This window comes from Branchiostoma floridae, chromosome 4 (genome assembly GCF_000003815.2).
Source record: "Branchiostoma floridae strain S238N-H82 chromosome 4, Bfl_VNyyK, whole genome shotgun sequence".
In the NCBI taxonomy this organism is placed as follows: Eukaryota; Metazoa; Chordata; class Leptocardii; order Amphioxiformes; family Branchiostomatidae; genus Branchiostoma; species Branchiostoma floridae.
Window position 1 is genome coordinate 29,897,077 of NC_049982.1, and position 21,267 is coordinate 29,918,343.

The 21,267-nt window shown below is 40.1% G+C and overlaps 2 protein-coding genes across 2 annotated transcripts in view; both read left to right on the top strand.

The window, feature by feature from the left end:
* The window catches only part of LOC118414804, a 1,072,569-nt gene that overhangs the window by 127,146 nt on the left and 924,156 nt on the right, over nucleotides 1-21,267 (top strand). The gene's annotated exons all lie outside the window — the stretch shown is intronic.
* Nucleotides 1,903-10,531, top strand: LOC118413752 (probable E3 ubiquitin-protein ligase MID2). The gene is made up of 8 exons (XM_035817283.1): nucleotides 1,903-2,190; nucleotides 3,009-3,109; nucleotides 5,132-5,326; nucleotides 6,537-6,650; nucleotides 7,311-7,406; nucleotides 7,568-7,669; nucleotides 9,946-10,077; nucleotides 10,457-10,531. Exons 1-8 carry the CDS (start codon nucleotides 1,941-1,943, stop codon nucleotides 10,481-10,483), a joined length of 1,017 nt encoding a protein of 338 aa, XP_035673176.1. The 5' UTR covers nucleotides 1,903-1,940; the 3' UTR covers nucleotides 10,484-10,531.

Consider the following 21,267-nt stretch of genomic DNA (forward strand, 5'->3'; position numbering starts at 1 on the left):
TGGGTTCAGTGCTGGGATTGTCATTACTGTCCGCTATTCTCTGTTTGGGTTTGGTGCTGGGATTGCCACCGCTGTCAGCTATTCTCCGTTTGGGTTTGGTGCCGGGATTGCAATTGGTGTTAGCCGGTCTGTTTGCGGACTCGGTGCTGAGATTGCCATCACGGTTAGGCGGCATGTATGCGAGCTCGGTGTAGACTTCTGGCTCGTAGATCTGATTTGGGTTGCGGATGTTTTGCAGGTGTTCTCGATTACTACTAGCGTTAATGGGGATTGGCGGGTGCATCGGATATGGGCCCACAGCATTTTGTGAGTACGACATATCAAGGTTTAGGGAGCCCTGCTCATCAAACATCGCATTTCGATACAGATTTCTCGGAGGATGTCGGATGTCACGCATGTTGCAGTCTTCCCCATCAGAAGAGGACATGTCAGCATCATATCCGGTTACGTCACATCCGTTCTCACCCGTGGCAGTCACCATTGACGAGTTGGGATGATGACCGCATTCGTTATCTGCATCACAGGTATTTTGTACGGAGGGATCGCCATGCCTGTCACATGGGCTGAAGGCAATTTCCCGAATTTTGGAATCGGAACTTACACAAGCTATAGCAATGCTTGCATGCTGCACGTAAGTGGTTATGGAAGGATTCGGTTTTCTTGGTACAACATCCGAGGGTAGTTCGTCAGCCATGGTTGCAACAGGTCTCGACAGAATGGCGGCTGTATATGTAGTTCTGATGCAGAGGTCTAATAATCCGAGTAGTACGCACGCGTTACATCAAACAGACTGTCACTGTTTGAGTCAGTCCGTTGGTAATATAGATTTACGTAATATCGATATATATCTCAAACCCAACATAGTTTGGTTTCTGAAGTTGAGACAGGGGATTTATGTGGATTAGAATAGCATCTGTTTGTGATCTTTTTATTGATTACATTTTCACTACAATGCTTGTTGGATACAGCCCTTTCCGATTTCAAAGTTTTGATCTGAACATTGCAGGCTAGGGGAGCGAAAATTACCCGGATATATATTTGTGAAAGTCTTAGCGTTCACATTAAAACCTGTTATTATCTACGTTCCTTTCAAGCCTTGATTTTGAAGTTCACGTCTCTTTCAATTTCTTTCTGTGAAAATGAGCTTCAAGGATATCAAAAGCGGCCGAACCTATCACAGACAGGGGGCGGAGCATAACGCCTTTTCTTTAGCTAGCGGTGCTTGGCTTCGCAGCCTTGCTATATTGTGGTGACGAATGAATAGACCACTGGAAGTAGAATCTCAGGGAACTCGCTATCAGCTACCCTATCTTTAAAGTGCTATTTTCTCGCCACGGTTGCGAAACGGCTTGCCTTGTTGCGAACTGACATTGTTGCGAAAAAAACTGTTACCTACACAAGCCGTGTAGTAATGACCGGGGAAACAGTGTAAACAATACACTCAATGTTGTCAGGCATGATGCGCAAAAGCCCGCTTGCTATGGTTTAAGTGGAGAATGTGCTTGATTGTGACGAATCAACATAAGCTGCTAGCATGCTTAGACTTTCGAAATAATTTTCACTCAAATTAACATCCGATGCAAGATTCATTTGAGATTCATTCATTCATCGTCACGAGGGCACAAAAATTAGGGAGCCTAGAATCTTAGAAAAAGCAGTCAAAATACCTCCGTTCCAGGGAGGTGCTGTATGCACCACACACGCATGAACGAGTCACACAATAGTCTGTAAGCACTAGACAGCGGACATGACTGCACTGAAGCAACCAATCGCCATCTTTGACACCTGATACGCCAGAGCCCAGTCTCGTCCGCGCTTCACTGAACATTCCCGTAAACGCGAAAAAAGGTGCAGCTTACACAGAATATACTCGTCTGACTAGCTAGCGAAAGACAAGTTTGGCCGGCGCTGTGGCACTGACAGATCTTCGAAACACAAGAATGGAAGCGTTAGAATCTGAGTTGACGTGCCCGACGTGTTTGGACCTGTTCGAGTCGCCCCTACAGCTGCCATGTCTGCACAACCTGTGCAGGAAGTGCGTCCAAGACTTGGAATCGTACTCCAAGAATGCAGACGAGACCGTGCGAGGCGCGCAAGGAGGGGTAAAGAAAGGACGTCCGGCACAGGCAAAGCCTACAGCTCAAATCACCTGTCCCACCTGTAGGAGGGACATACCACTGGACGAGAGAGGTGAGAAGTTACCACGCTCAAAACGGAATATGGATACTAGTACTAAACCCTGTCCTTACTCAATGGTAACCCTTTTATTTAAGTCATTTTACAAAAAAAAAAAAAAACGTACAGATGCAATCTACGATCCATTGGAGGTTGTACTGAAACCTTTCTTGTAGAATGTAAACTATGTGTCTGTGGCCAATTTGATGTAGCCACGAAACGTTTTCATAGTTCATCCTGTCGCACTTGCTCATGGTAGCATTTAGCCGTGGTGGGACTGTTGTTGATGGTCTTATATCCGTCAACAACAGTCGCGCCGCAGCTAGGCAGCATTGTGCAGTGCACTGTGTCGGTGATATTGGCCTTCTTCGCTACCTTCCATAGCCAGGCTACCATAGCCCATCCCAATCTGAAATATCAATCATGTGGGGATCTGGTCAGACAGATGGGCCATTTTCTCAGTTTGCTCAAATAGTGGGCAAAATCTCCACTAATAGAACAGCAGCAGGATCAGCAGGAGGCAATTTACACGCTGCCACGATTGATTTATTATAGAGCCCCCAACTGTATTTCTGAACGTATAACAGTGAACACAAACAGATGAAATGTAACTGAACATACTATTAGATAAGACACTCCGTGTCATTTTGGGTTAGACGTAACAAGATCTCAGTTTAGCAAACATGACTACCAAAGGTACACAGTTTGGCTTTTTGAACGAAGTTCTGCAGTTATTTTGAAAACACCATTGAGCTATATCTAATCCATGATAAGCTAACCGTGTATTACTGCTATTCACTCGACTGTAACGGTATTTTACTGCTTACCCACAGGTGTTGACGGCCTGAGCAGGAACATGGTTCTACAGAACATTGTTGACAGGTTTAGAGACGCCAGGGACAAGGGTAAACACAATACCGCGACGCCATGTCAGGTGGGATTGGTTTTACAGTTGACCGAATAGCTATGGTTCACTACACATTACTCTAGGCATAGGTGTTCATTATGTCTCCCGTTAAGCAAAAATGGTGTCTTTACTGCGCAGCATTTCAACATGACTGAAGACATTTAAACATGAATCATCATACACATCGTCTAACACATACTCAAAATCGTTTTTGTTGAACCAAGCAGTCGTCGTAATCGCCAATGTTTTTTTTCACGGCGGGGAAACAATCCCCACAGACGCAGTCTGTACGCTGGAAACTCTGAAAAACTCGTCAAAATTGTGAGAAAAGGGTAACACATTACACATACAAAAACTACAATATGTAATCACTTGTAGCACACACACATTCTTCAAATATCCACTCTGAAGTTTGATATAATTAACAAATTTATTTAACAGAGTTCCACGAACACATACCTTTGCCAAATAAACCAGGTTTGTTATGAATAATGTTGTCCGTAGACATAAATGTGTTACTCATTAGATTTTACTTTATATGCCTGGAGCTGGTTCATAAAATTTTGTCATTGATTTTACAAATTAGATCACAATTTACATAATTAATAACACATTGTATCAAGAATTATTTCGTTTGATCCCTTCTTGACTTATTCTCTTTCAAATTCTGAAACTAAACCGCTTCCTGCAGTTCCAAAAAGACGTTAGGGGACCTAAACATACACCTCTTACTCTTTGCCCTCTTTCTCAGTTACATATGTGGCAACTTTGAAAGTTCTAGCATGGAATGCAGTGGATTTATGAACTTTCATCATTAATTATGTAAATTAGTTGTTAATTTGCATTATTAGTATCTCATTATGTAAGTTTTCACTTAGGCTATCTACATACCAAAAATCTTGACGATCCATCAACACGTTCATATTTTCTCATTAATCATGAAAATGATGACCTCATTTGCATAATTAACATGTATTAACATTTCTTTCTCAGCTACATATGGCACAAGTTTGAAAGTCCTATCAGGGAATGCAGAGAATTTATTAACTGTCCTCATTAATTATGCAGATTAGCTGTTGATTTGCATAATTAGTATTTCATTATGTAGGTCTTCACTTTGGCTATCTACATACCAAAAATCATGACGATCCGTTTACACATTCATAATTTCTCATTAATTCATTAATTATGCAAATGATATAATTATTTGCATAATTCACATCTATCGACATTTCTCTCCTTCCCAGCTACATAATATGTGACACGTTTGAACGTTCTATCATGGAATGCAGTGGATTTATAAACTTTCCTCATTAATTATGCAACTAAGCTGTTGATTTGCATAATTAATATTCCATTACGTAAGTCATCACTCATTCTATCTACATACTAAAAATCATGACGATCTGTCAACACGTTCTCGAGTTATTCTCGTCCAAAGTTTGAAAGGAAACCGGCGCCTGCAGTTCTAATAGAGCCGCTAGGGGGGCCAAAACTCACAGCAATTACTCTCTGCTTCAAGGGCTATGTACCACTCAAAAATCATGACCACAGCACACGAGATATCAAAAATTGAGCAGCAGCAGTACCATAGCAAGCCGCTAGGGGGCCCATTATCGAACTTGACCTTCGTTTTCCCGACCCCTACCCACCTACCAAATATTATCAGGGTCCATCCCCGGCTTCTCGAAATAGACAGACAGACATATACACACAGACAGACAGACAGGCATACAAGCCTAAAACATACCCTTGCCATCCTGGCAAAGGTAATTAATCATATGACGGGGAAACGTCCGAGTAGGCGAGAAAATGACTGTGACGGGGAAAAGGCACGACGGGGAAATCTTTGTGTGTACGAAGCATCATACCAGTTCACCTACAGAAAAAGTCGTGCAAGTATGATAATTATATTTGCACGATTTCTTCTGTAGTCATAGCAGATAGCTTTTAATCATGAAAGTGTCGGGCCCCGATTTGGAAAATGATGTAAGCTTTGATAACAAATTTTTGTTGGAACAAACATGGTAGTTGGGTTGTGTTCTGTAGCTGTGTGAAGGTGACCCCCGCCCGGCTGTTAGGGTGTGTGTGAACTGTGACGGCCTGGCGTACTGTGAGGACTGCCTGTCCACCTTCCACCCCGCCCGGGGTCCGCTGGCCAGGCACACGTTGGTCCTTCCCGGACAGCAGCCGGACAAGAGGGGACCTAAAGTCGTCATGTGCACCGACCATGCGGACGAGAAGGTACAATTTTAGACCAAGTAAACATCACCCAGTTCCAGTGCACTGTGAACCTATAACACCTACTAGCTCCAGTGCACTGTGAACCTGTTGGACAACATCTAGCTCCAGTGCACTGTGAACCTGTAACACCTAGATCCAGTGCACTGTAAACCTATAACACCTAGCTCCAATGCACTGTGAACCTGTAACACCTAGCTCCAGTGCGCTGTGAGCCTGTAACACCTAGCTCCAGTGCACTGTGAACCTGTAACACCTAGCTCCAGTGCACTGTGAACCTGTTGGACAACATCTAGCTCCAGTGCACTGTAAACCTGTAACACCTAGCTCCAGTGCACTGCGAACCTGTAACACCTAGCTCCAGTGCACTGCGAACCTGTAACACCTAGCTCCAGTGCACTGTAAACCTGTTGGACAACATCTAGCTCCAGTGCACTGTGAACCTGTAACACCTAGCTCCAGTGCACTGCGAACCTGTAACACCTAGCTCCAGTGCACTGTGAACCTGTAACACCTAGCTTCAGTGCACTGCGAACCTGTAACACCTAGCTCCAGTGCGCTGTGAGCCTGTAACACCTAGCTCCAGTGCGCTGTGAGCCTGTAACACCTAGCTCCAGTGCAATGTAAACCAGTCAGTGTAGCCCTGATGAAGATGACAGATGGTCATCGAAACGTTGGCTCTTAATAAAATTCATGGTTCTGCATAAAGGACGTACCTAAAGTATCTTACCAACCTGATGAACTTATTCATCGAGTGAGCTTTTGACGAGTTCCCAGTCAGTATTTTTAGGTCCAGGATTAACAATTGGTGTTTGTCTTTGAATATCTATCCATCTACTTATTCATCTATTTATTCATCATTTTATTTATCATCTACCATCAATATGATTTCTTTGTTACGTATCCATCTTTCTATTCATTCATCATCTTGCTATCCATTCATAATGTATGTCTTTATCTAATAGTATCCATTCATTATCTAACTACATCTATCCATCGTCTACATATTTATCTATTCATCATCTCTCTATAATCATCTCTATCTACACGTGTGTGTGCGTATGTATGTCTGTCATTCTGTCGATGTCTAAAGTTAAGATGTACATATCTGCTATTAATATAGTAGGCAAATAGATCACTATGTATATATTATACAGGAAACTCAATGCTGTCAGTAACAAGTGAAATGCTTTTCATCCATTTTCACGACCAGGTGAATCTGTACTGTAAAGCGGATGGAATGCCAGTTTGTTCCCTCTGTAAGCTGGTGGGGAAACACCAGGGCCACAAGGTGGCTGCACTATCGGATGCCTACAAGGAGAAGAAGGTAGATTAAGGTTTCTATTCTGGTTGGACTGATGCCATTCCCACATTTCACTATAATTATCATTATTCGTACCCCATTCCATACTTTAACTCAACATAAGATCTTTAAAAATTGAACCACTAATTTTAACCTCAATTCTAAACATATGATTCCAACTCAACTCATCACACTCAGTCCATCTGCCATGTGTAGTCTCGAGCTCATTACCTCTAGATTGATTGTAATTATATTTGTTGGTAGCTGTTGGCAGTGGACCTTCGTACTGTACTGCAGGAGAAATTCCGTTTTTGTACATCTTTTGACGTTTTGTCCTGGAAATGATGTTGTCTAGTTGTCAGACTGAGCACCGGTAACGTAACAACCTACAGCACACTTAACAAGAACAAATTGAATGATATATATGGCGTCGACCTCTTCCCGAAAATATAGTATATTACATCTTTCCAAGTGCGGCGACCATTTTGAATTTCCGTGACCATGCACCAAAACGAGACTGAAGCTGTTGGCATCTCTGTTTGTTTCACCCCTTTAGGGTGCACCGGTGAAATAGTGCGGTACAAATGTTTGTATCTTGTAGGGAATATGTGGGCGTTTGGGTTTTATATTGTATTCATTTGTATTCATTTTTCACAGTTTTTAATCCTTGTCTCATTATCTCAGGATATCCTGATAAAGGAAGTCTCTGCTTTGAAGGAGAGAAACAAGGAAATCAACCGGTTTGTGACGAGAATGCGTGAAACCTGCGTCAAAGTACAGGTACTGGAAGACTATTTCTAATAAACGTTTTACAGAATATCTGATGAGTGTTCATTCTGTCAATATTCGTGTTTTTATCATAATATCAATATAGCAGTTTATTCTTTATATACCTCACAGGATATCACAGTAAGAGATTTTACTAGTACGTTGTTTTGCAGGAACAAAACAAGAAGTGGCAGGAAAGACTTGTTCAGGGGGTCGCTGATCTTGTACAAATTCTGGAGGAGAGGAAACATTTCCTTGCAAAAGCACTTTCTGAGGTAGGTGTGAAACGTGCTCTATCCAGTTAGTTAGTCGATATGAATGTGGAACGGGACATAATTCTTTACTAGGGCTGTGTACCTAAAAACTCGTACCTGTATCGTACCTTTAAAATTGTTTAGGTAAGGGTCCGGACCTAAACATCTGTGTACCTGTACCATTCATATGCCTCCAAAATCAAGGCTATTTCGTCAAGAACTTATTCTAATGGAGAGTAACGCAGTAAAATGTAGGGAAAAAGAGATTTTAGGAAAGATATTTCCTGTTCAACGTCAATCGTTTGCAAAGAATTCCTAAAACTGTACAGGAATGTCAGGAATGCCAAAGTCCGCGCGTGCGTAGTTGCATCATGCCGGACTGAACCATTACCTCCACGGGTAAGCTTTCTAGTCGTAGGGCACATACCAGTATAGGCCTATACATGTGCACAGCAGTGTTTTCCGTATTCGCGCATGGCGATTTTTGACTGATCGCCGTGCAAAATTGAGAAAAACCTAGGACTTCAGACGTACCAGAATTGTAGTATGTAGTATGGTGGTCATGGAAATGTAAACATTTGAAACAGGGGATAAAAGATTGTTGAAATATGTTCCTCGGAAAATGACCCGTGCGTGAATCGTGGAAATAGAAGAAGAAATGAATAAATAAATGAATGCATAAATAAATAAATGAATGCATAAATAAATAGATAAATAAATAAATAAATAGAGTCCATTCCAAGACACCATGAGGGTTTTTAGGCGATATTTATAATTAGTCTGGATTATTTTGAATAAAAGAATATCTGAGCCACAATAATTAAATTATTTTCAAAAAATTGACTAAGAAAATACTCATTTATTTGAATTTATTTGAATATTTTAGAAACATTTTGAAAGTAACTGTACAAAAATATCTTTATTTAGAATAGTTGTGAAACCTCTCTGTCATTATTTCACATTTACAAATATTTACAAAAAATGGTAAACCTGGCCAAATGGTAAAATTAGTTTATTTCCCCCATAAAAGTAAGCCCTATTGTTGCATCTGTATATTTTTAGATTTCACTGCTGGGCACTGGTGGATCCTTTGTGGTGGGCCATTGTTGCATGGCACCCAACCATACTTTGCAAGGATGTGTGAATTGCTATCTTCCTAGCCCACCGAACCATTTACAAAAAATGGTAGAAAATGGTAGAAAATGGTAAATAATGGTAGAATGCTGTTATCATTATTTAGAAACCATTAGAAGTATCCAATTCCACACCATGAATATTTCCAAAGTTTTACAGGACCAGGGAAATATTTATAAAGTTGAAACAGTGTTAAAAATATTTCTAAAGTATCAAATGTCCTAGACATATAATAACAAAACTTTAAAATCAATTCTAAACAATGGCAACAAACATCCGCATGGTGTCTTGGAATGCACTCTAAATAAATAAAAATTAAATAAATAAATAAATAAACAAATAAATAAATAAATAAATCGAGAACGCCTAAATGGATTGTATTGATATTTGGTATGTGGGTAGGTCTTGTTGAGACCTGGAGACGATTAGATTTTGGGTCCCCTAGCGGCCTGTTACGGTACTGCAGCAGAACTTCCTGGTTTGATATCACGAGTTCTGGACATGTTGCGGATATGAATTTTAAGTGATAGACAGCTCTTGAAACCGTGAGTAATATAAGTGGTATAGGTTTGGGCTCCCTAGCGGCTTGTTTTGGAAGTGCAGGACAGTTTTAGTATCAGACTTTGAAAGGGAATAACTCAAGAAGGGGTTGACGGATTGTTATAATTTTTGGTATGTGGATAGGTTACGTGATGCTTCATATAATTACGTATCAATTATGCAGATTGAAAGCTAATTTGCATAATTAATTGGGAAATTGTCGAAACACGCTCAATTCAATTATATATAGCACCATCGCAACATGTGACCTGTGTAACTGAGTAAGAGAATATTGATAGGTATATATCATGCAAAATAATAGAAGCATTTACATTATTAGCTCACCCTTCACTCACAAGAGAACCCCTTTTGACAGCAATGCTCTCTGAACATTAATCGCCAGGCGAATGGAATACGACTATTAAAACCCATTAATAACAACAATCTCTAATACTTATAAACAATAAAACCGTCGCCATGGCAATAATTTTAATTGCCACACTTTTTGTCTATTCATCCTTGTCAGTTAGTCGTTGACGTACTCACGGCAGATACAGCTTTTGTATTTTGGGCAATTTCATATCCTACTTAAAACGCGCAACTATGTTTTATGTTTATCAAAGGAAGAAGAAGAAAAATTGAAGCTGTTGAAGGAGGAGATAGCTAAGAAGGAGGAGCATCTTCAGAAGGCACAGGCAGTCGTGGCGTATGTCGACGAAGTCCTGAAGGAGAAAGATCAGTCGTGCTTTCTTCAGGTTAGATGCAAACTGTTTGTCATATCTAAAACATACCAAGAATCTGCTCAAAGTAACACTGGCAATGATTATCATCATCATTTAAAGACTGTTCCAGTGAAATATGGTTCAATGTTTTGTGATTCTTTATACTTATGGTAGAAAACTGATATGACTGATGACTTCTATGTGTGCTTTTAAAATCTTACCTCTTGTGACAGTCATGCATACCTCTTCATATTTTTCTCTATTTAAGTACGTCTTTACAATATAATAATTTAAGCAAAGTTTTATGACATCATGATGACATGATGAAGTTACCTGAAAGTTTTGTCTGTTCAGTCACAATTAAGTACAAAGATTAAATATAGATATGTTAATATTGTCCACTTTCATGTAGGCCGTGCAGTCTACCAGAGATAGGTAAGGCAGTCTTTCATTCTGCACGTCACATGTACAACTTAGACATTTTCAGTCCATGAATTCTATTTCTTTTTAACAGCCATGACACAGCAGAAATCCCACATCGTTATCAGACCAGATTTTTTCGTATGTTAATATGCTTCTACCCCCCCCCCTCTTTTTTTAATAACAGATACTAGTAATCTTTATTGACACGACAAAAGTACAGCGACTTTCGTAAGGTCTACAGATAAAACAATTTACAGTACAACAAAACAGACATATATGGATATCTATAGATATAAATAAGTCAACATATAGGGTCTAGCATGTCATTTACACTATTTGTTCTACGGTATAAACATTCGTGGATATATATTTGCCTACTTGTACACAGTGAGGATTTTCGCCTCCCAGAATGTAGCTGAATTTATCAAACGAACAGAGAGTATCAAAGTCTTTAGAGCAACTCTCTCTCTTTAATCATAATCAACGCAGAGTGGAGAAGAGCCACGACAAAAATCCTCTGGCCGCTCCAGCCGACTGGGTGTTCAAAGGGTTTGACTTCAGCATGGAGGCGAAGGTTTTGAAGGCCATGGATATGAGTGGTTAGTTCGTTGTAGTCTTTCTTTGTCGTATCGAATGGCTCATCTGGTGATGACAAGAAAACAAGCACAGGCTTTATTCTGACTTAAAAATCGGCAGTATTTTTGTCCACGCCACAATGGGGTATGCATATATATGCCCGAATTGTTTTAAGCAGTGCTATGTATTTTTTCTCGGGACCAATGGCGTAACGTCCGCACCAAATGGCTAAAACGCCTGCTTGTAACGTTGTTGTATAAGTAATATTGAATATCTAAGTTAATGACTTTCAAACCTGATCTGCGATTGAAACCCTCAACCTGGAATAAACATAGCTCACCAGATCTACATGTCGAATGTAATCTTTCTGCAAAGGAAAATCATATATCACCTTTTTAATCTAAAATGACCACACAACATTTTTTTTCTGATCTGGAAAAGGGTCTTTTTTCTTGGTGACGGCAAAACTATCTCAACCTACACTATAAAATCGCACATCAGCACTTACCATTTTTTTAAATGCCAGCGTTCTACGAAATATGCAAAGGAGGCAAGATATGTTTTGTTAATGAGAAAATTTGTAAACTTGTGTCCGATGCTGATAATTTCTGTTTAAGCAACGTGATGGTATTTATTCTATTTCCAGAACTCACAACTTCTTTGAACAAGTGTATGCAAGAGCTGTCGCCTTCATCTTACCTCACAGAGTATCAAAATGTGTACCATTCATACTACGAGACTCTACAAAAACAGCAAGTGGCTTACTATACCAACAACCTAATTGACAACAGGACCAATACGTACTGGCACAGCAACAGCGGCCACGAAGTTCAGGTAGGACAAAACTTCCGATTCGGTGTTCCACAAAATGCCAGAATGGCACGACAGGACATATCATTACGTTAGCAGTGTTCCACAATAATGCGTTAAGTTTTGAGGTAGTGTGTTGATTTTAAATGTTAAAAAAATACGTATGTTGACATGATGCTTAATTGTAATTTCTTGATAAAGATACTGTAAACCACTGAAAGAGGTTGTAAAATCAGCAAAGAAATCGTACGCCGTAAGTTGTAGAAAATGTCAAATAACAGACTGCTAATATTGTAGAATTACAAATTTCTTTCTCTTGTATTTTTTGCTGTGTAAAAAATTACAAGTAAGCTCCAGATTATTTCGAGCCCTGAACGAAGTATTCCAAACTCACAGGAGGAAAAACAAAAATATTTAAGACTTGATCGAGTGTTTGGTAAATTTGTGCGTCATTTATGCAACATTCCTGATCACTTAGCCCTAGCCGCCCAATCACTCAACACAGACCTCATGGGGATCCAGAATTGGGCAAAAGACTGGAATGTTCTTTTTGGGGCAACACAGTGCAAAAGCATGATAGTAAGTAACTTGAAGGATGTCGAAGGAAACCACCCTGATCTCACCTTTATGGATACAATCCTCACTGAGGTGGTAGAAGTAGACCTGCTAGGACTTACAATAAGGAGAGATCTGACCTGGTCACACCACATAGACAAAATGTCAACTGATGCTGGAAAACGACTTGGCCTGCTAAGAAGAGTCTCCCCATACCTAAGTCCTGAACAGCTACTATTTACAAGTGCATGGTTCGGTCCCCGATGGAGTACGCCTCTACTGTGTGGATGGGTGCAAGCGCCACATCCCTTAGCTCGCTAAACGCCATACAAAGAAGAGCAACAACGATAATCGACTTGCCTCATTTGATCAAGACTCATTGGACAGTATTCAGATCCAGCCTCTAGAACAGCGGAGAAATGTTGGGGCCCTCTCACTCCTACACCGGATGTATCACCAAGACGCACCAACACTTCTGAACGACCTACTACCTGAGCCCTACGTTCACCGCCGACAAACACGTCTGTCAACATCCCAACACAGTGCAGTCCTACAACCTGTCAAGTCAACCTCCTCCTGTCACAAAAGAACTTTTCTCCCAGCCACAGTTAAGCTATGGAACTGCCTCCCACAAGACATTGTAAATATCAGAGACTTGAAGAACTTTAAATTGCCCACCTCACCGATATTCGCCAGCGTGATGTATTGTAAATGTCAGCACAGCTGCTAATGATGAGGTGTGATCACAGCATAGATTAAAAAAAAAAACTCGAATCTTCTGATATATCATAATGAGGACAACTGTTTGTCTTTTTTGCCTGATTGGATCATCCAATTAAATTTTGTTGCCAAGAAGATTTCATCCATACCATAAAATTTATATGGGCTTATACAATTTTCTGAATAGATGAGTTCCCAATTCACTGTGAATGAGGATGCATATGTCTGATATATCCTCATTTCTGCCTGTTTCAGCACTGGGTGCGGCTGCAGCTGACGCCTGGTGTCCAGACTAGGATCCTCCGTCTATCTCTTGTTCCCCAACCACCGGGCAAGTGGAGGGAGAATCACAAGCCCGAGAAAGTCACAATCATGGCCGGGGACGACTTCGACAACATGGAACCTCTGGAGACTGTGCACATCGCCAAAGAACAGCGAAAAGTCACCTTCAACATTGACGTAGAGAAGGTGAAGATTATAAGGCTTCTTTGCGTTTGGTCAGAAGTTGGTCCATGGACCTAGGCCTATAGAGTAGCCTCTTTCACCGGCGTCTCTAGGTCCTTGGCGAAAGTAGTTGTTTTTTCCGACGGGAAAGAAGATATGCCGGGTTAGGAAAATGCCGAGAGAGTACTAGTGCCGGTGTCACAGCGTTCTCGCCCCCCCCCCCCCGAGGGGCGAGATCACTAGGGTTTTCACCCCCCTTTAGCGTTTTTGCCCCCCCCCATACCCGCCAGTGCCCCCCCCCCCCTAAGAATATTGCTTCTCGGAGGGTTCTCAAGAGCAACTGGTTACTACATATTAGGCTCGATACCTGGTACTATACTGCACCTGGGCAGTAACGTATATGGTGCGTTACCTGGTACCTCTTTGGCACCGTATTACCTGAAGATGTTATACCTCGAAAGTCGATACTTGATGGTTCGGTGCAAACAAGCCATTGAAATGAAAAAGACGTTTTTTTGCAGTTGAGGTGGCATAAAAAACAGTGCTATCGCGAACGTATAAATCCACACCATCTATGGTACGGAATACGTGAGCTATATGTTTTCAATTTGTCATAGTATTTTCTATCTTATGCAGGAAACATGTCCAAAGCACTAACAAAAACACAAGTGAATAATAGTTTCTCCAATATAAACACTATCTACGCGCAAGTTCATATACCTGCTCCGAAATGTTACAAAACACTAGTAAAGTACCAGAAACACGGGAAAAACACCAGTTCCTAAATAGAGTCATACTGGAGGTGAAGATACCCATAGGCTAGGTGCATATAACAAAATATGCGATATGCTAATGAATACCTTATCTATATAACTAATAAAGTCATTCCATACTTATTTTGTGGTCAATTCATGGTAGAGGCTTCATATTGGAGATATATAGGTTGCTGGAGGATAGGTGAATACAATGAAATGCATCTTATGCCGAGGCTGAAGTATATGCAATAAAGAGAAAACAACCCTCCTTCTCTGAAACAACTTCAACTGTCTTATCAACATGTAATGACGTTGATATTAATACTCTGGATGGAGTTATGTATCAGACTCGTGTACTTATATCATTCTGAAACTGCATTTTATGATTTATACCAATCAACTTCTAAAATGTTATCTAACCCCTTTTGGGGGGGGGGGGCGGAATCGGTAAAGGGGGGGGCGAGATAGGGGGCGAGATCACTAGCCGGGGAGGGCGAGATCGCTAGCGATTTCGCCCCGGGGGGGGGGGGGATCTCGGGGGGGGCGAGATCGCTGTAACACCTGTACAAGCCCTCCGGTATATATTCCCCTCCTGGCATTTTCCTTTCCCTGCATATCTTCCTTTCCCGTCGTATTCCCGGATAAAAATCGCGAATCGACGTCCACCAACCCCCACCCCCATTCCACGCATCTCACCAAAAAATATTTAGCCAAGGCCCTAAATACGTTAAGGAGAATGAGAAGGAGGCTACTAAAAGAGGATGAATATAGTCTGAAGGTGGACTTACTTTGCCAGAGGAGCGGTTACTCGCAGAGTAAGTCCATTCCATTTTGCCATGTTTTGAGAGCTGTTGGTGTTATTTTGGGTGGAATATTATCCAGTGTAAGCCCTTTACACCAATGAATGTGCATCGTCAAGTGCATCTCCAGTCTTCCCTGAGTAAGTCCATTTTTAGACCATTGGACATTGGTGAAAACGAAGGACTATGGTTCATAGTGAGTCATTTATAAGCCCATGGTTTGCAAGGGACTGTGCGTAATTCACTCTCCTACATTGGGTTGACTATCGCGGCAATGCCTTACGATATCGGCTTTGCCTTTTCATCTTCAGAGAAAAGGTATTAGGTATTACGGTATTACTTATGAATATTAATGAGCTTACCTCGCGGGCCAATTAGCGCCCAGATTGAAAATTTCGAAAGCGTGGCGTGCACAAGGATTTGTTAATTTTTGCGTGATGATAATGGTTTCTTTGTATGTCCGGTCGGTATTTGGTGGTGCCATGGCTGCCTTATACCCATAGTATCGACAAATCTTAAATTTTGTACCCGAAAGACATTGCGGCTAAAGTCAACTCTGTGTGGGAGGATGTCTATTATCATATATTTCACATTGCTCCCTAATAACGTATTCTCAGCCTGTTGATAATTACAACACTGGTTAACTAAGTCTTGTTGAAAACAGCCAAAGAGTTCATGTATGTAGTCGACATTGTGGTCGTCTGTGCCTCAACGCAATACTAACTTGTGCCTCCTCGTACTGCAGCTAGGTGTCGCTGCTGAAATGTGGAGAATGCGGTCCCAAACGTGACTGTATTGCCCTCAGGAAGGCGACCAACTTCATTAAACTATTTATGAAGGTTACCAAATTGAATGATTTGTCAAGGATACCATGTGAATAAAAAAAACATGTCTAGCAAAAGGCTAGGAAATAAGTGTTAATGGATGCTTAGTTTTAAACCGAAACATGCATAGTTAATCCAAATTTGTTTTTTCTTTCATCAAGTCGTTCCTGAAGTTGACGTTTGGAATGAAGACGCCGTCGGACTGCATCGTCAGTCAACTCAACATCGTCGCCTCCAGGCCGAAGAAAGCCAAGAAGTAACATGACCCACATCAACCAAATCTACTGACCTATGAATTAAGGGACTGCCCTGAAAAAATCATGATGGGAGAATAACATGGTGGGCTAAATATGGGATAGAACTACACTTTTTATAACAGTGTCTTGTTCCGTGATAATCAATATCATTAGCCACGTGGCGAGAGAACTGCAAGCCGAGGGTTGAAAAAGAGTGCGTCTCAAAATCTCCCCGTCTAGCAATTTTTTGCTACCTTTACCTTTGCCTGAGGGTCGGGCTCTATGATAGCATCCAGTATCAGCCTCCTCCATCTCCCTCCTGTCTCTGTTGGCGCACTCTACCAGCGGCTTGCTAATCAACCCTCGGGTCATCGCCCCAACTGATTTTGTTGTAGCAAATCGTTTAAACATTTCGTCAAAAGTAAAGTTAGACTATTTTTGTGCATTATTTAGCAATTTCTTTTTTTCACTTTGGCATTTTTCGGCAGGACACTGGAGGAAACAGTAGATAATCATTATAATGATACTTTTATCGTTATTCGCAATACTCAGATTTCACCATACATTGTGTTTCTATGTGTTTTCGCCATTGTCGATGTATGAAGATTATTACAACATTAATACAGTCTGAATCAAGCAGATATAATAAGCAGAGGATATGTTACAACTAACAACAATCGGCCGTGTATTTGGGAAATATGAACGTAAACCAGTCAATGGTATATGTAGTGAATGGTAACTGATGCGTCTTTCAGTTGTTTGTGTAAAATTTGCATTGTGTATGGTATTAAACGGTTGTCTAACATAAAAAAAACATTTTCACAAGTCAATATTAACTTTTGGTTAGGGTTAAGAAATGGGAACGTTTTATTGAATATTGTTGGGAGGTCATCTAAGGGACATCCGAAAAGTGGCCACTATGGACAGGTGGCACACCATTGACTAGTACATATTTTAATGTAGTTTCTAAAATCATTTAGCTCTCTATTGTTAAGTGAACTTTTACCCACTTAACCTCTTATGAATATATGTGCACAATTTGTTGCAAAAATACTTATGATAACGATAGAAATCTATAACACGTATTGGCACCGATATCTTCCATGTACCTCACATGCATATTACTATTATAGCTGACTGCATGTTGAATAGTCGTTGTCCGATAAAAGGTCCAAAAAGACAAACTTTATTGGCACGAAAAAAAGAGACTATTGTATAATTACGTATGTACATGTACATTTTGCAGGTAACCAGATGACAACAACAAGTTATCTACTTGCATATTCTGAGCCAAGGTGTCAAAACTGTTATGTGTCAGTATAAACATAAGATGAGATTTTACAGCCGAATCTCTATAATATCAATATTCCTTTTTTTCTTCTAAATTGTTCGAACGAAAACAAACAAAATGCAACTCTGAACATGTGTGCAAGTATTTCCATCTAAGATGTAACCCTAATGAAAGAATCTATACAAATACCCGAAAGAACAATCTTTAAAAATGTATGTGTTTTTTACGGTAAGAACAGTTACGTTCCAACAATTTGCATAATTATCAAAAAGGTATATTTGGGATATTACCCCCATAAAAAGTAGGTGTCAACCGGGCAGTCTACTCAGTCTATTACTGGCAGAAAGACATAATTCTCTGAACACTAATCCACAAGGAGGTATAAATTGTTCTTTTTCAGTCCACTGACCCAGTTACAAAAGGTTATATCATGCTGTATCATACATGGGTTAGAAATTAGGTAACAGTTACTTATCTCAATAAGATTGTTTTTAACTTTCGAAAATGTTAGAACTAACGGTAACAAACAAATTGATTCTCAATGATTAAATCTAGTAGATAATTTCTTGTAAAAACACTACAGACAGATATAATCTATTACGTATTATAATTTTATATCATATATAAAGTCATATATTTATGTCATATTTCAATCCCATCACCGATTTGAATTCGAACTGTATTGTAAGTAAAAAAAGAAGTTGTTTTAGTTTGTAGGAATGCCTTGGCAATTGTCCACAAAAATAGAAGAAAAAAAAACACTTCAACTCACATTAAACATTTCAAAGCTTTAGTTCTGTTATGCAGGTGAATAAAGTATTCATTCCTACGCCGAAAATTGGAAACAGCTTGTATCTTTTGTTTGTTATGTCACGCCATTGATGAAAGATCTTGTTTCGACATTTGCCGATAATTTTACTCGGCCTGTATAACACTACGCGGTCTACGAGTGTAACACAACAGATACAGCGGCATAAGAACCAAGAAGGCTACTGCAGTGCCAGTCATAACACCAAAGAGTACGTACAAGTCATACCAAGCACTGACGTCCTTCTGTATGTACCATACTGTGACCATTATATAGTTCCCTGCGAAGGTCAGGGCACTGTTTACATACGGCGGGAACATGGAACGTGACCTTGACCCAAAGGTTACCCAGGCCAGGATGTCATAAGGTGAGACGGTGAACAGGTTGAAGCAGATCTGCATGCATTCGCCGCAATCGGAGTAGAAGTCGTTGTCAGGATCTACCCAGCCTCTGTCGTACGTCTCGCCTCTGAACACGCTCTCTGTTATCGCCATCACCAACCTGGAATTAATCATGTTTTGTGGTGATAAAGAATTATGTATTCAGTTAGACTCAGTGAGGTTTAGCCGTTATAATAGTGTGGTTGGCGACCTAACATAGCACGGATATATTACGGGCGACGCGCGTGCCCTGTACAGCCAACTTACAACATTCGTGTGAGAAAGGCTTAAAGCCATACTATGTACGGTCTCACTAAATACCGAAAACAACCGAAAACAACTCGATAAATACCGAACATAACTCGAAACCTTCTAAAACAAGCATGAAAAACTGATCAGAACTCGAAAACAGCCGAAAAATAACTCATAAACAACTAGTTATTACCTCCATGAAATGTCATGGAGGTTATATTTTACCCCGCGTTTGTGTGTGTGTTTGTGTGACACTGTGTGTGTGTGTGTAAACAAAATAACTCAAGAACGGCTGGGTGGATTGGTTTCATACTTCGTGTGTTGGTAGTGTGTGATGAAAGCTGGAAATGATTAGATTTTGGGCCCCCTAGCTGCTTCTCCTGGTACTGCAGCGCAACTTCCGGTTTTGCTATCTCGGTGTTCTGAACATGCTATGGCCACGATTTTTGAGTATTAGATAGCTCTTGTGCTCAGGAAGAAATGACATAAGTTTGGGCCCCCTAGCGTCTAATTTTGGGATAGCAGGGGCATTTTTGTCAAAAACTTCTGAAGACGATAACTCAAGAAGGGAACAACGAATTTTCATGATTTTTGGTATGTAGGTACCTTAGACAATGTTGTACAAGATAACATACTAATTATGCAAAATTGGAGTACATTTAGATAATTAATGAGAATATTCTATCATAGCAGTTTTTTCAATGTATCTCTTGTTATGGTCTTGACATTTAGGTGGTAGATAGCTTTTAGTACCATGACAAAGTGGAGCAAGTTTCAGCCCCCTAACATTTAATTGTGGAACTGCAGAGGCGTTTTTGTCAAGACACTCCAAAGAGGATAACTGCAGAAAGGAACAACGGATTGCCTCCATTTTAGGCATGCAGGTAGCTTAGGCAAAGATTTTCATAATGATATACATGTTATGCAAATGAGGACTTAATTTGCATTATTAATGAGGGAATTGTATAATTCCATTGTTTTTAATAACTGGACTTCAATAAATGTAACACATGTTAATTATGATAGGTGGAATGTAAGCAGATACCAAATATGGTAATGAGGAACTTATTTGCGTAATTTATTGAAAAATCGCAAAACCGCTTTATGATTAATAATGGGAATTTTATAATTGTGACATGTGTACGTTATTCAATAATGAACAACACCATGCATAAATTATGCTAATGTGTTAGTCAATTGCATAAAATTTACGAAAGCTCTAAATTTTCATGGAGGTATGAGGTCGCCGAACTCTAGTTTCTATTTTATTTTCATCTACTGGTTACTATCCCTTGAATTATTTTCTCCACGGCCGAGGGGGTGATTCTGAATGAAGGATGACTGAACTGAATTGAACTAAATGAAAGATTCTTCCAGCAAAGCGGATGTAGCCTATGGAAACACCTTTCCATCACACACTGTTTATGGTTTAGAGCGAAATCCTTATTTTGATCATTTAGGTTAATCCAGAATTAGGGGCCTCTGTGGTAATACACGTTTGACTTTGAATTTATTTAGATCCACTTTAAGCTAACAATATTATGTTGCCAGCTATTCTTCCAGTGGTCCACATAAAATACACCAATACACGCACAACATTACATGCATACATAACATATGTATGTATTGCGGTTTGTCTATTTAAAGCGATTTGTTGTGGCAGCGGAAATGCGTTATAATTGAGCAAGACATGTACATAATTGTTTTGGTTTCTAGAAAAAATGTAGTAAACATTAGGTAAATAGGCAGCATGCAAATTCAGCAGTAATTAATAAGCAAACCTATTTTCCAAGCAGAGGTTTTGTCGGGGGATAGTAGTGACTGCGATTTCTCGTTGTGGTCACTACTACACCCCCGCCCCACCGTAACCTCTGCTTGGAGTTACACAAAGGATCCCAAGTAGTATAGATAGCCATTACGAGTTTGCGAGCTGACCAAGCAGTCCCCGCTTATAACTGGATCCGTGAATCTGAACATTAATGTATTCGAACGTTAACAGGCAAAGGAGATCGTTGACTCTATCATCACTAATACTGTATGAAAAACATGGGTCGTCAAACAAATTAATCCTTTTAGCCTATATCCTGTCCAAAACAATATTATTAAATAATAACCCATTGAAATGATTGTCTGTTGTTTATGGTTGTGTTGATTTGATTTCTGTTGTTTTCGGTAGTTTCAAGTTGTTTTCAGTTGTTTTCGGTTGTTTTCGGTAACTAGTGAAAGTTGTTTTCGGTTGTTTTCGGTAACTAGTGAAAGTTGTTTTCGGTTGTTTTCGGTAGTTTTCGGTTGTTTTCGGTTGTTTTCGATTGTTTTCGGTTGTTTTCGGTATTTAGTGAGACCAATACT

What these genes read in the sequence shown, in the direction of transcription:
- LOC118413752 (XM_035817283.1), top strand. Translation starts at nt 1,941, where the DNA reads ATGGAAGCGTTAGAATCTGAGTTGACGTGCCCGACGTGTTTGGACCTG. An exon ending in ATACCGCGACGCCATGTCAG is followed by an intron (nt 3,110 to 5,131) that starts GTGGGATTGGTT and finishes TGTGTTCTGTAG; the next exon opens with CTGTGTGAAGGTGACCCCCG. An exon ending in ATGCCTACAAGGAGAAGAAG is followed by an intron (nt 6,651 to 7,310) that starts GTAGATTAAGGT and finishes TCATTATCTCAG; the next exon opens with GATATCCTGATAAAGGAAGT.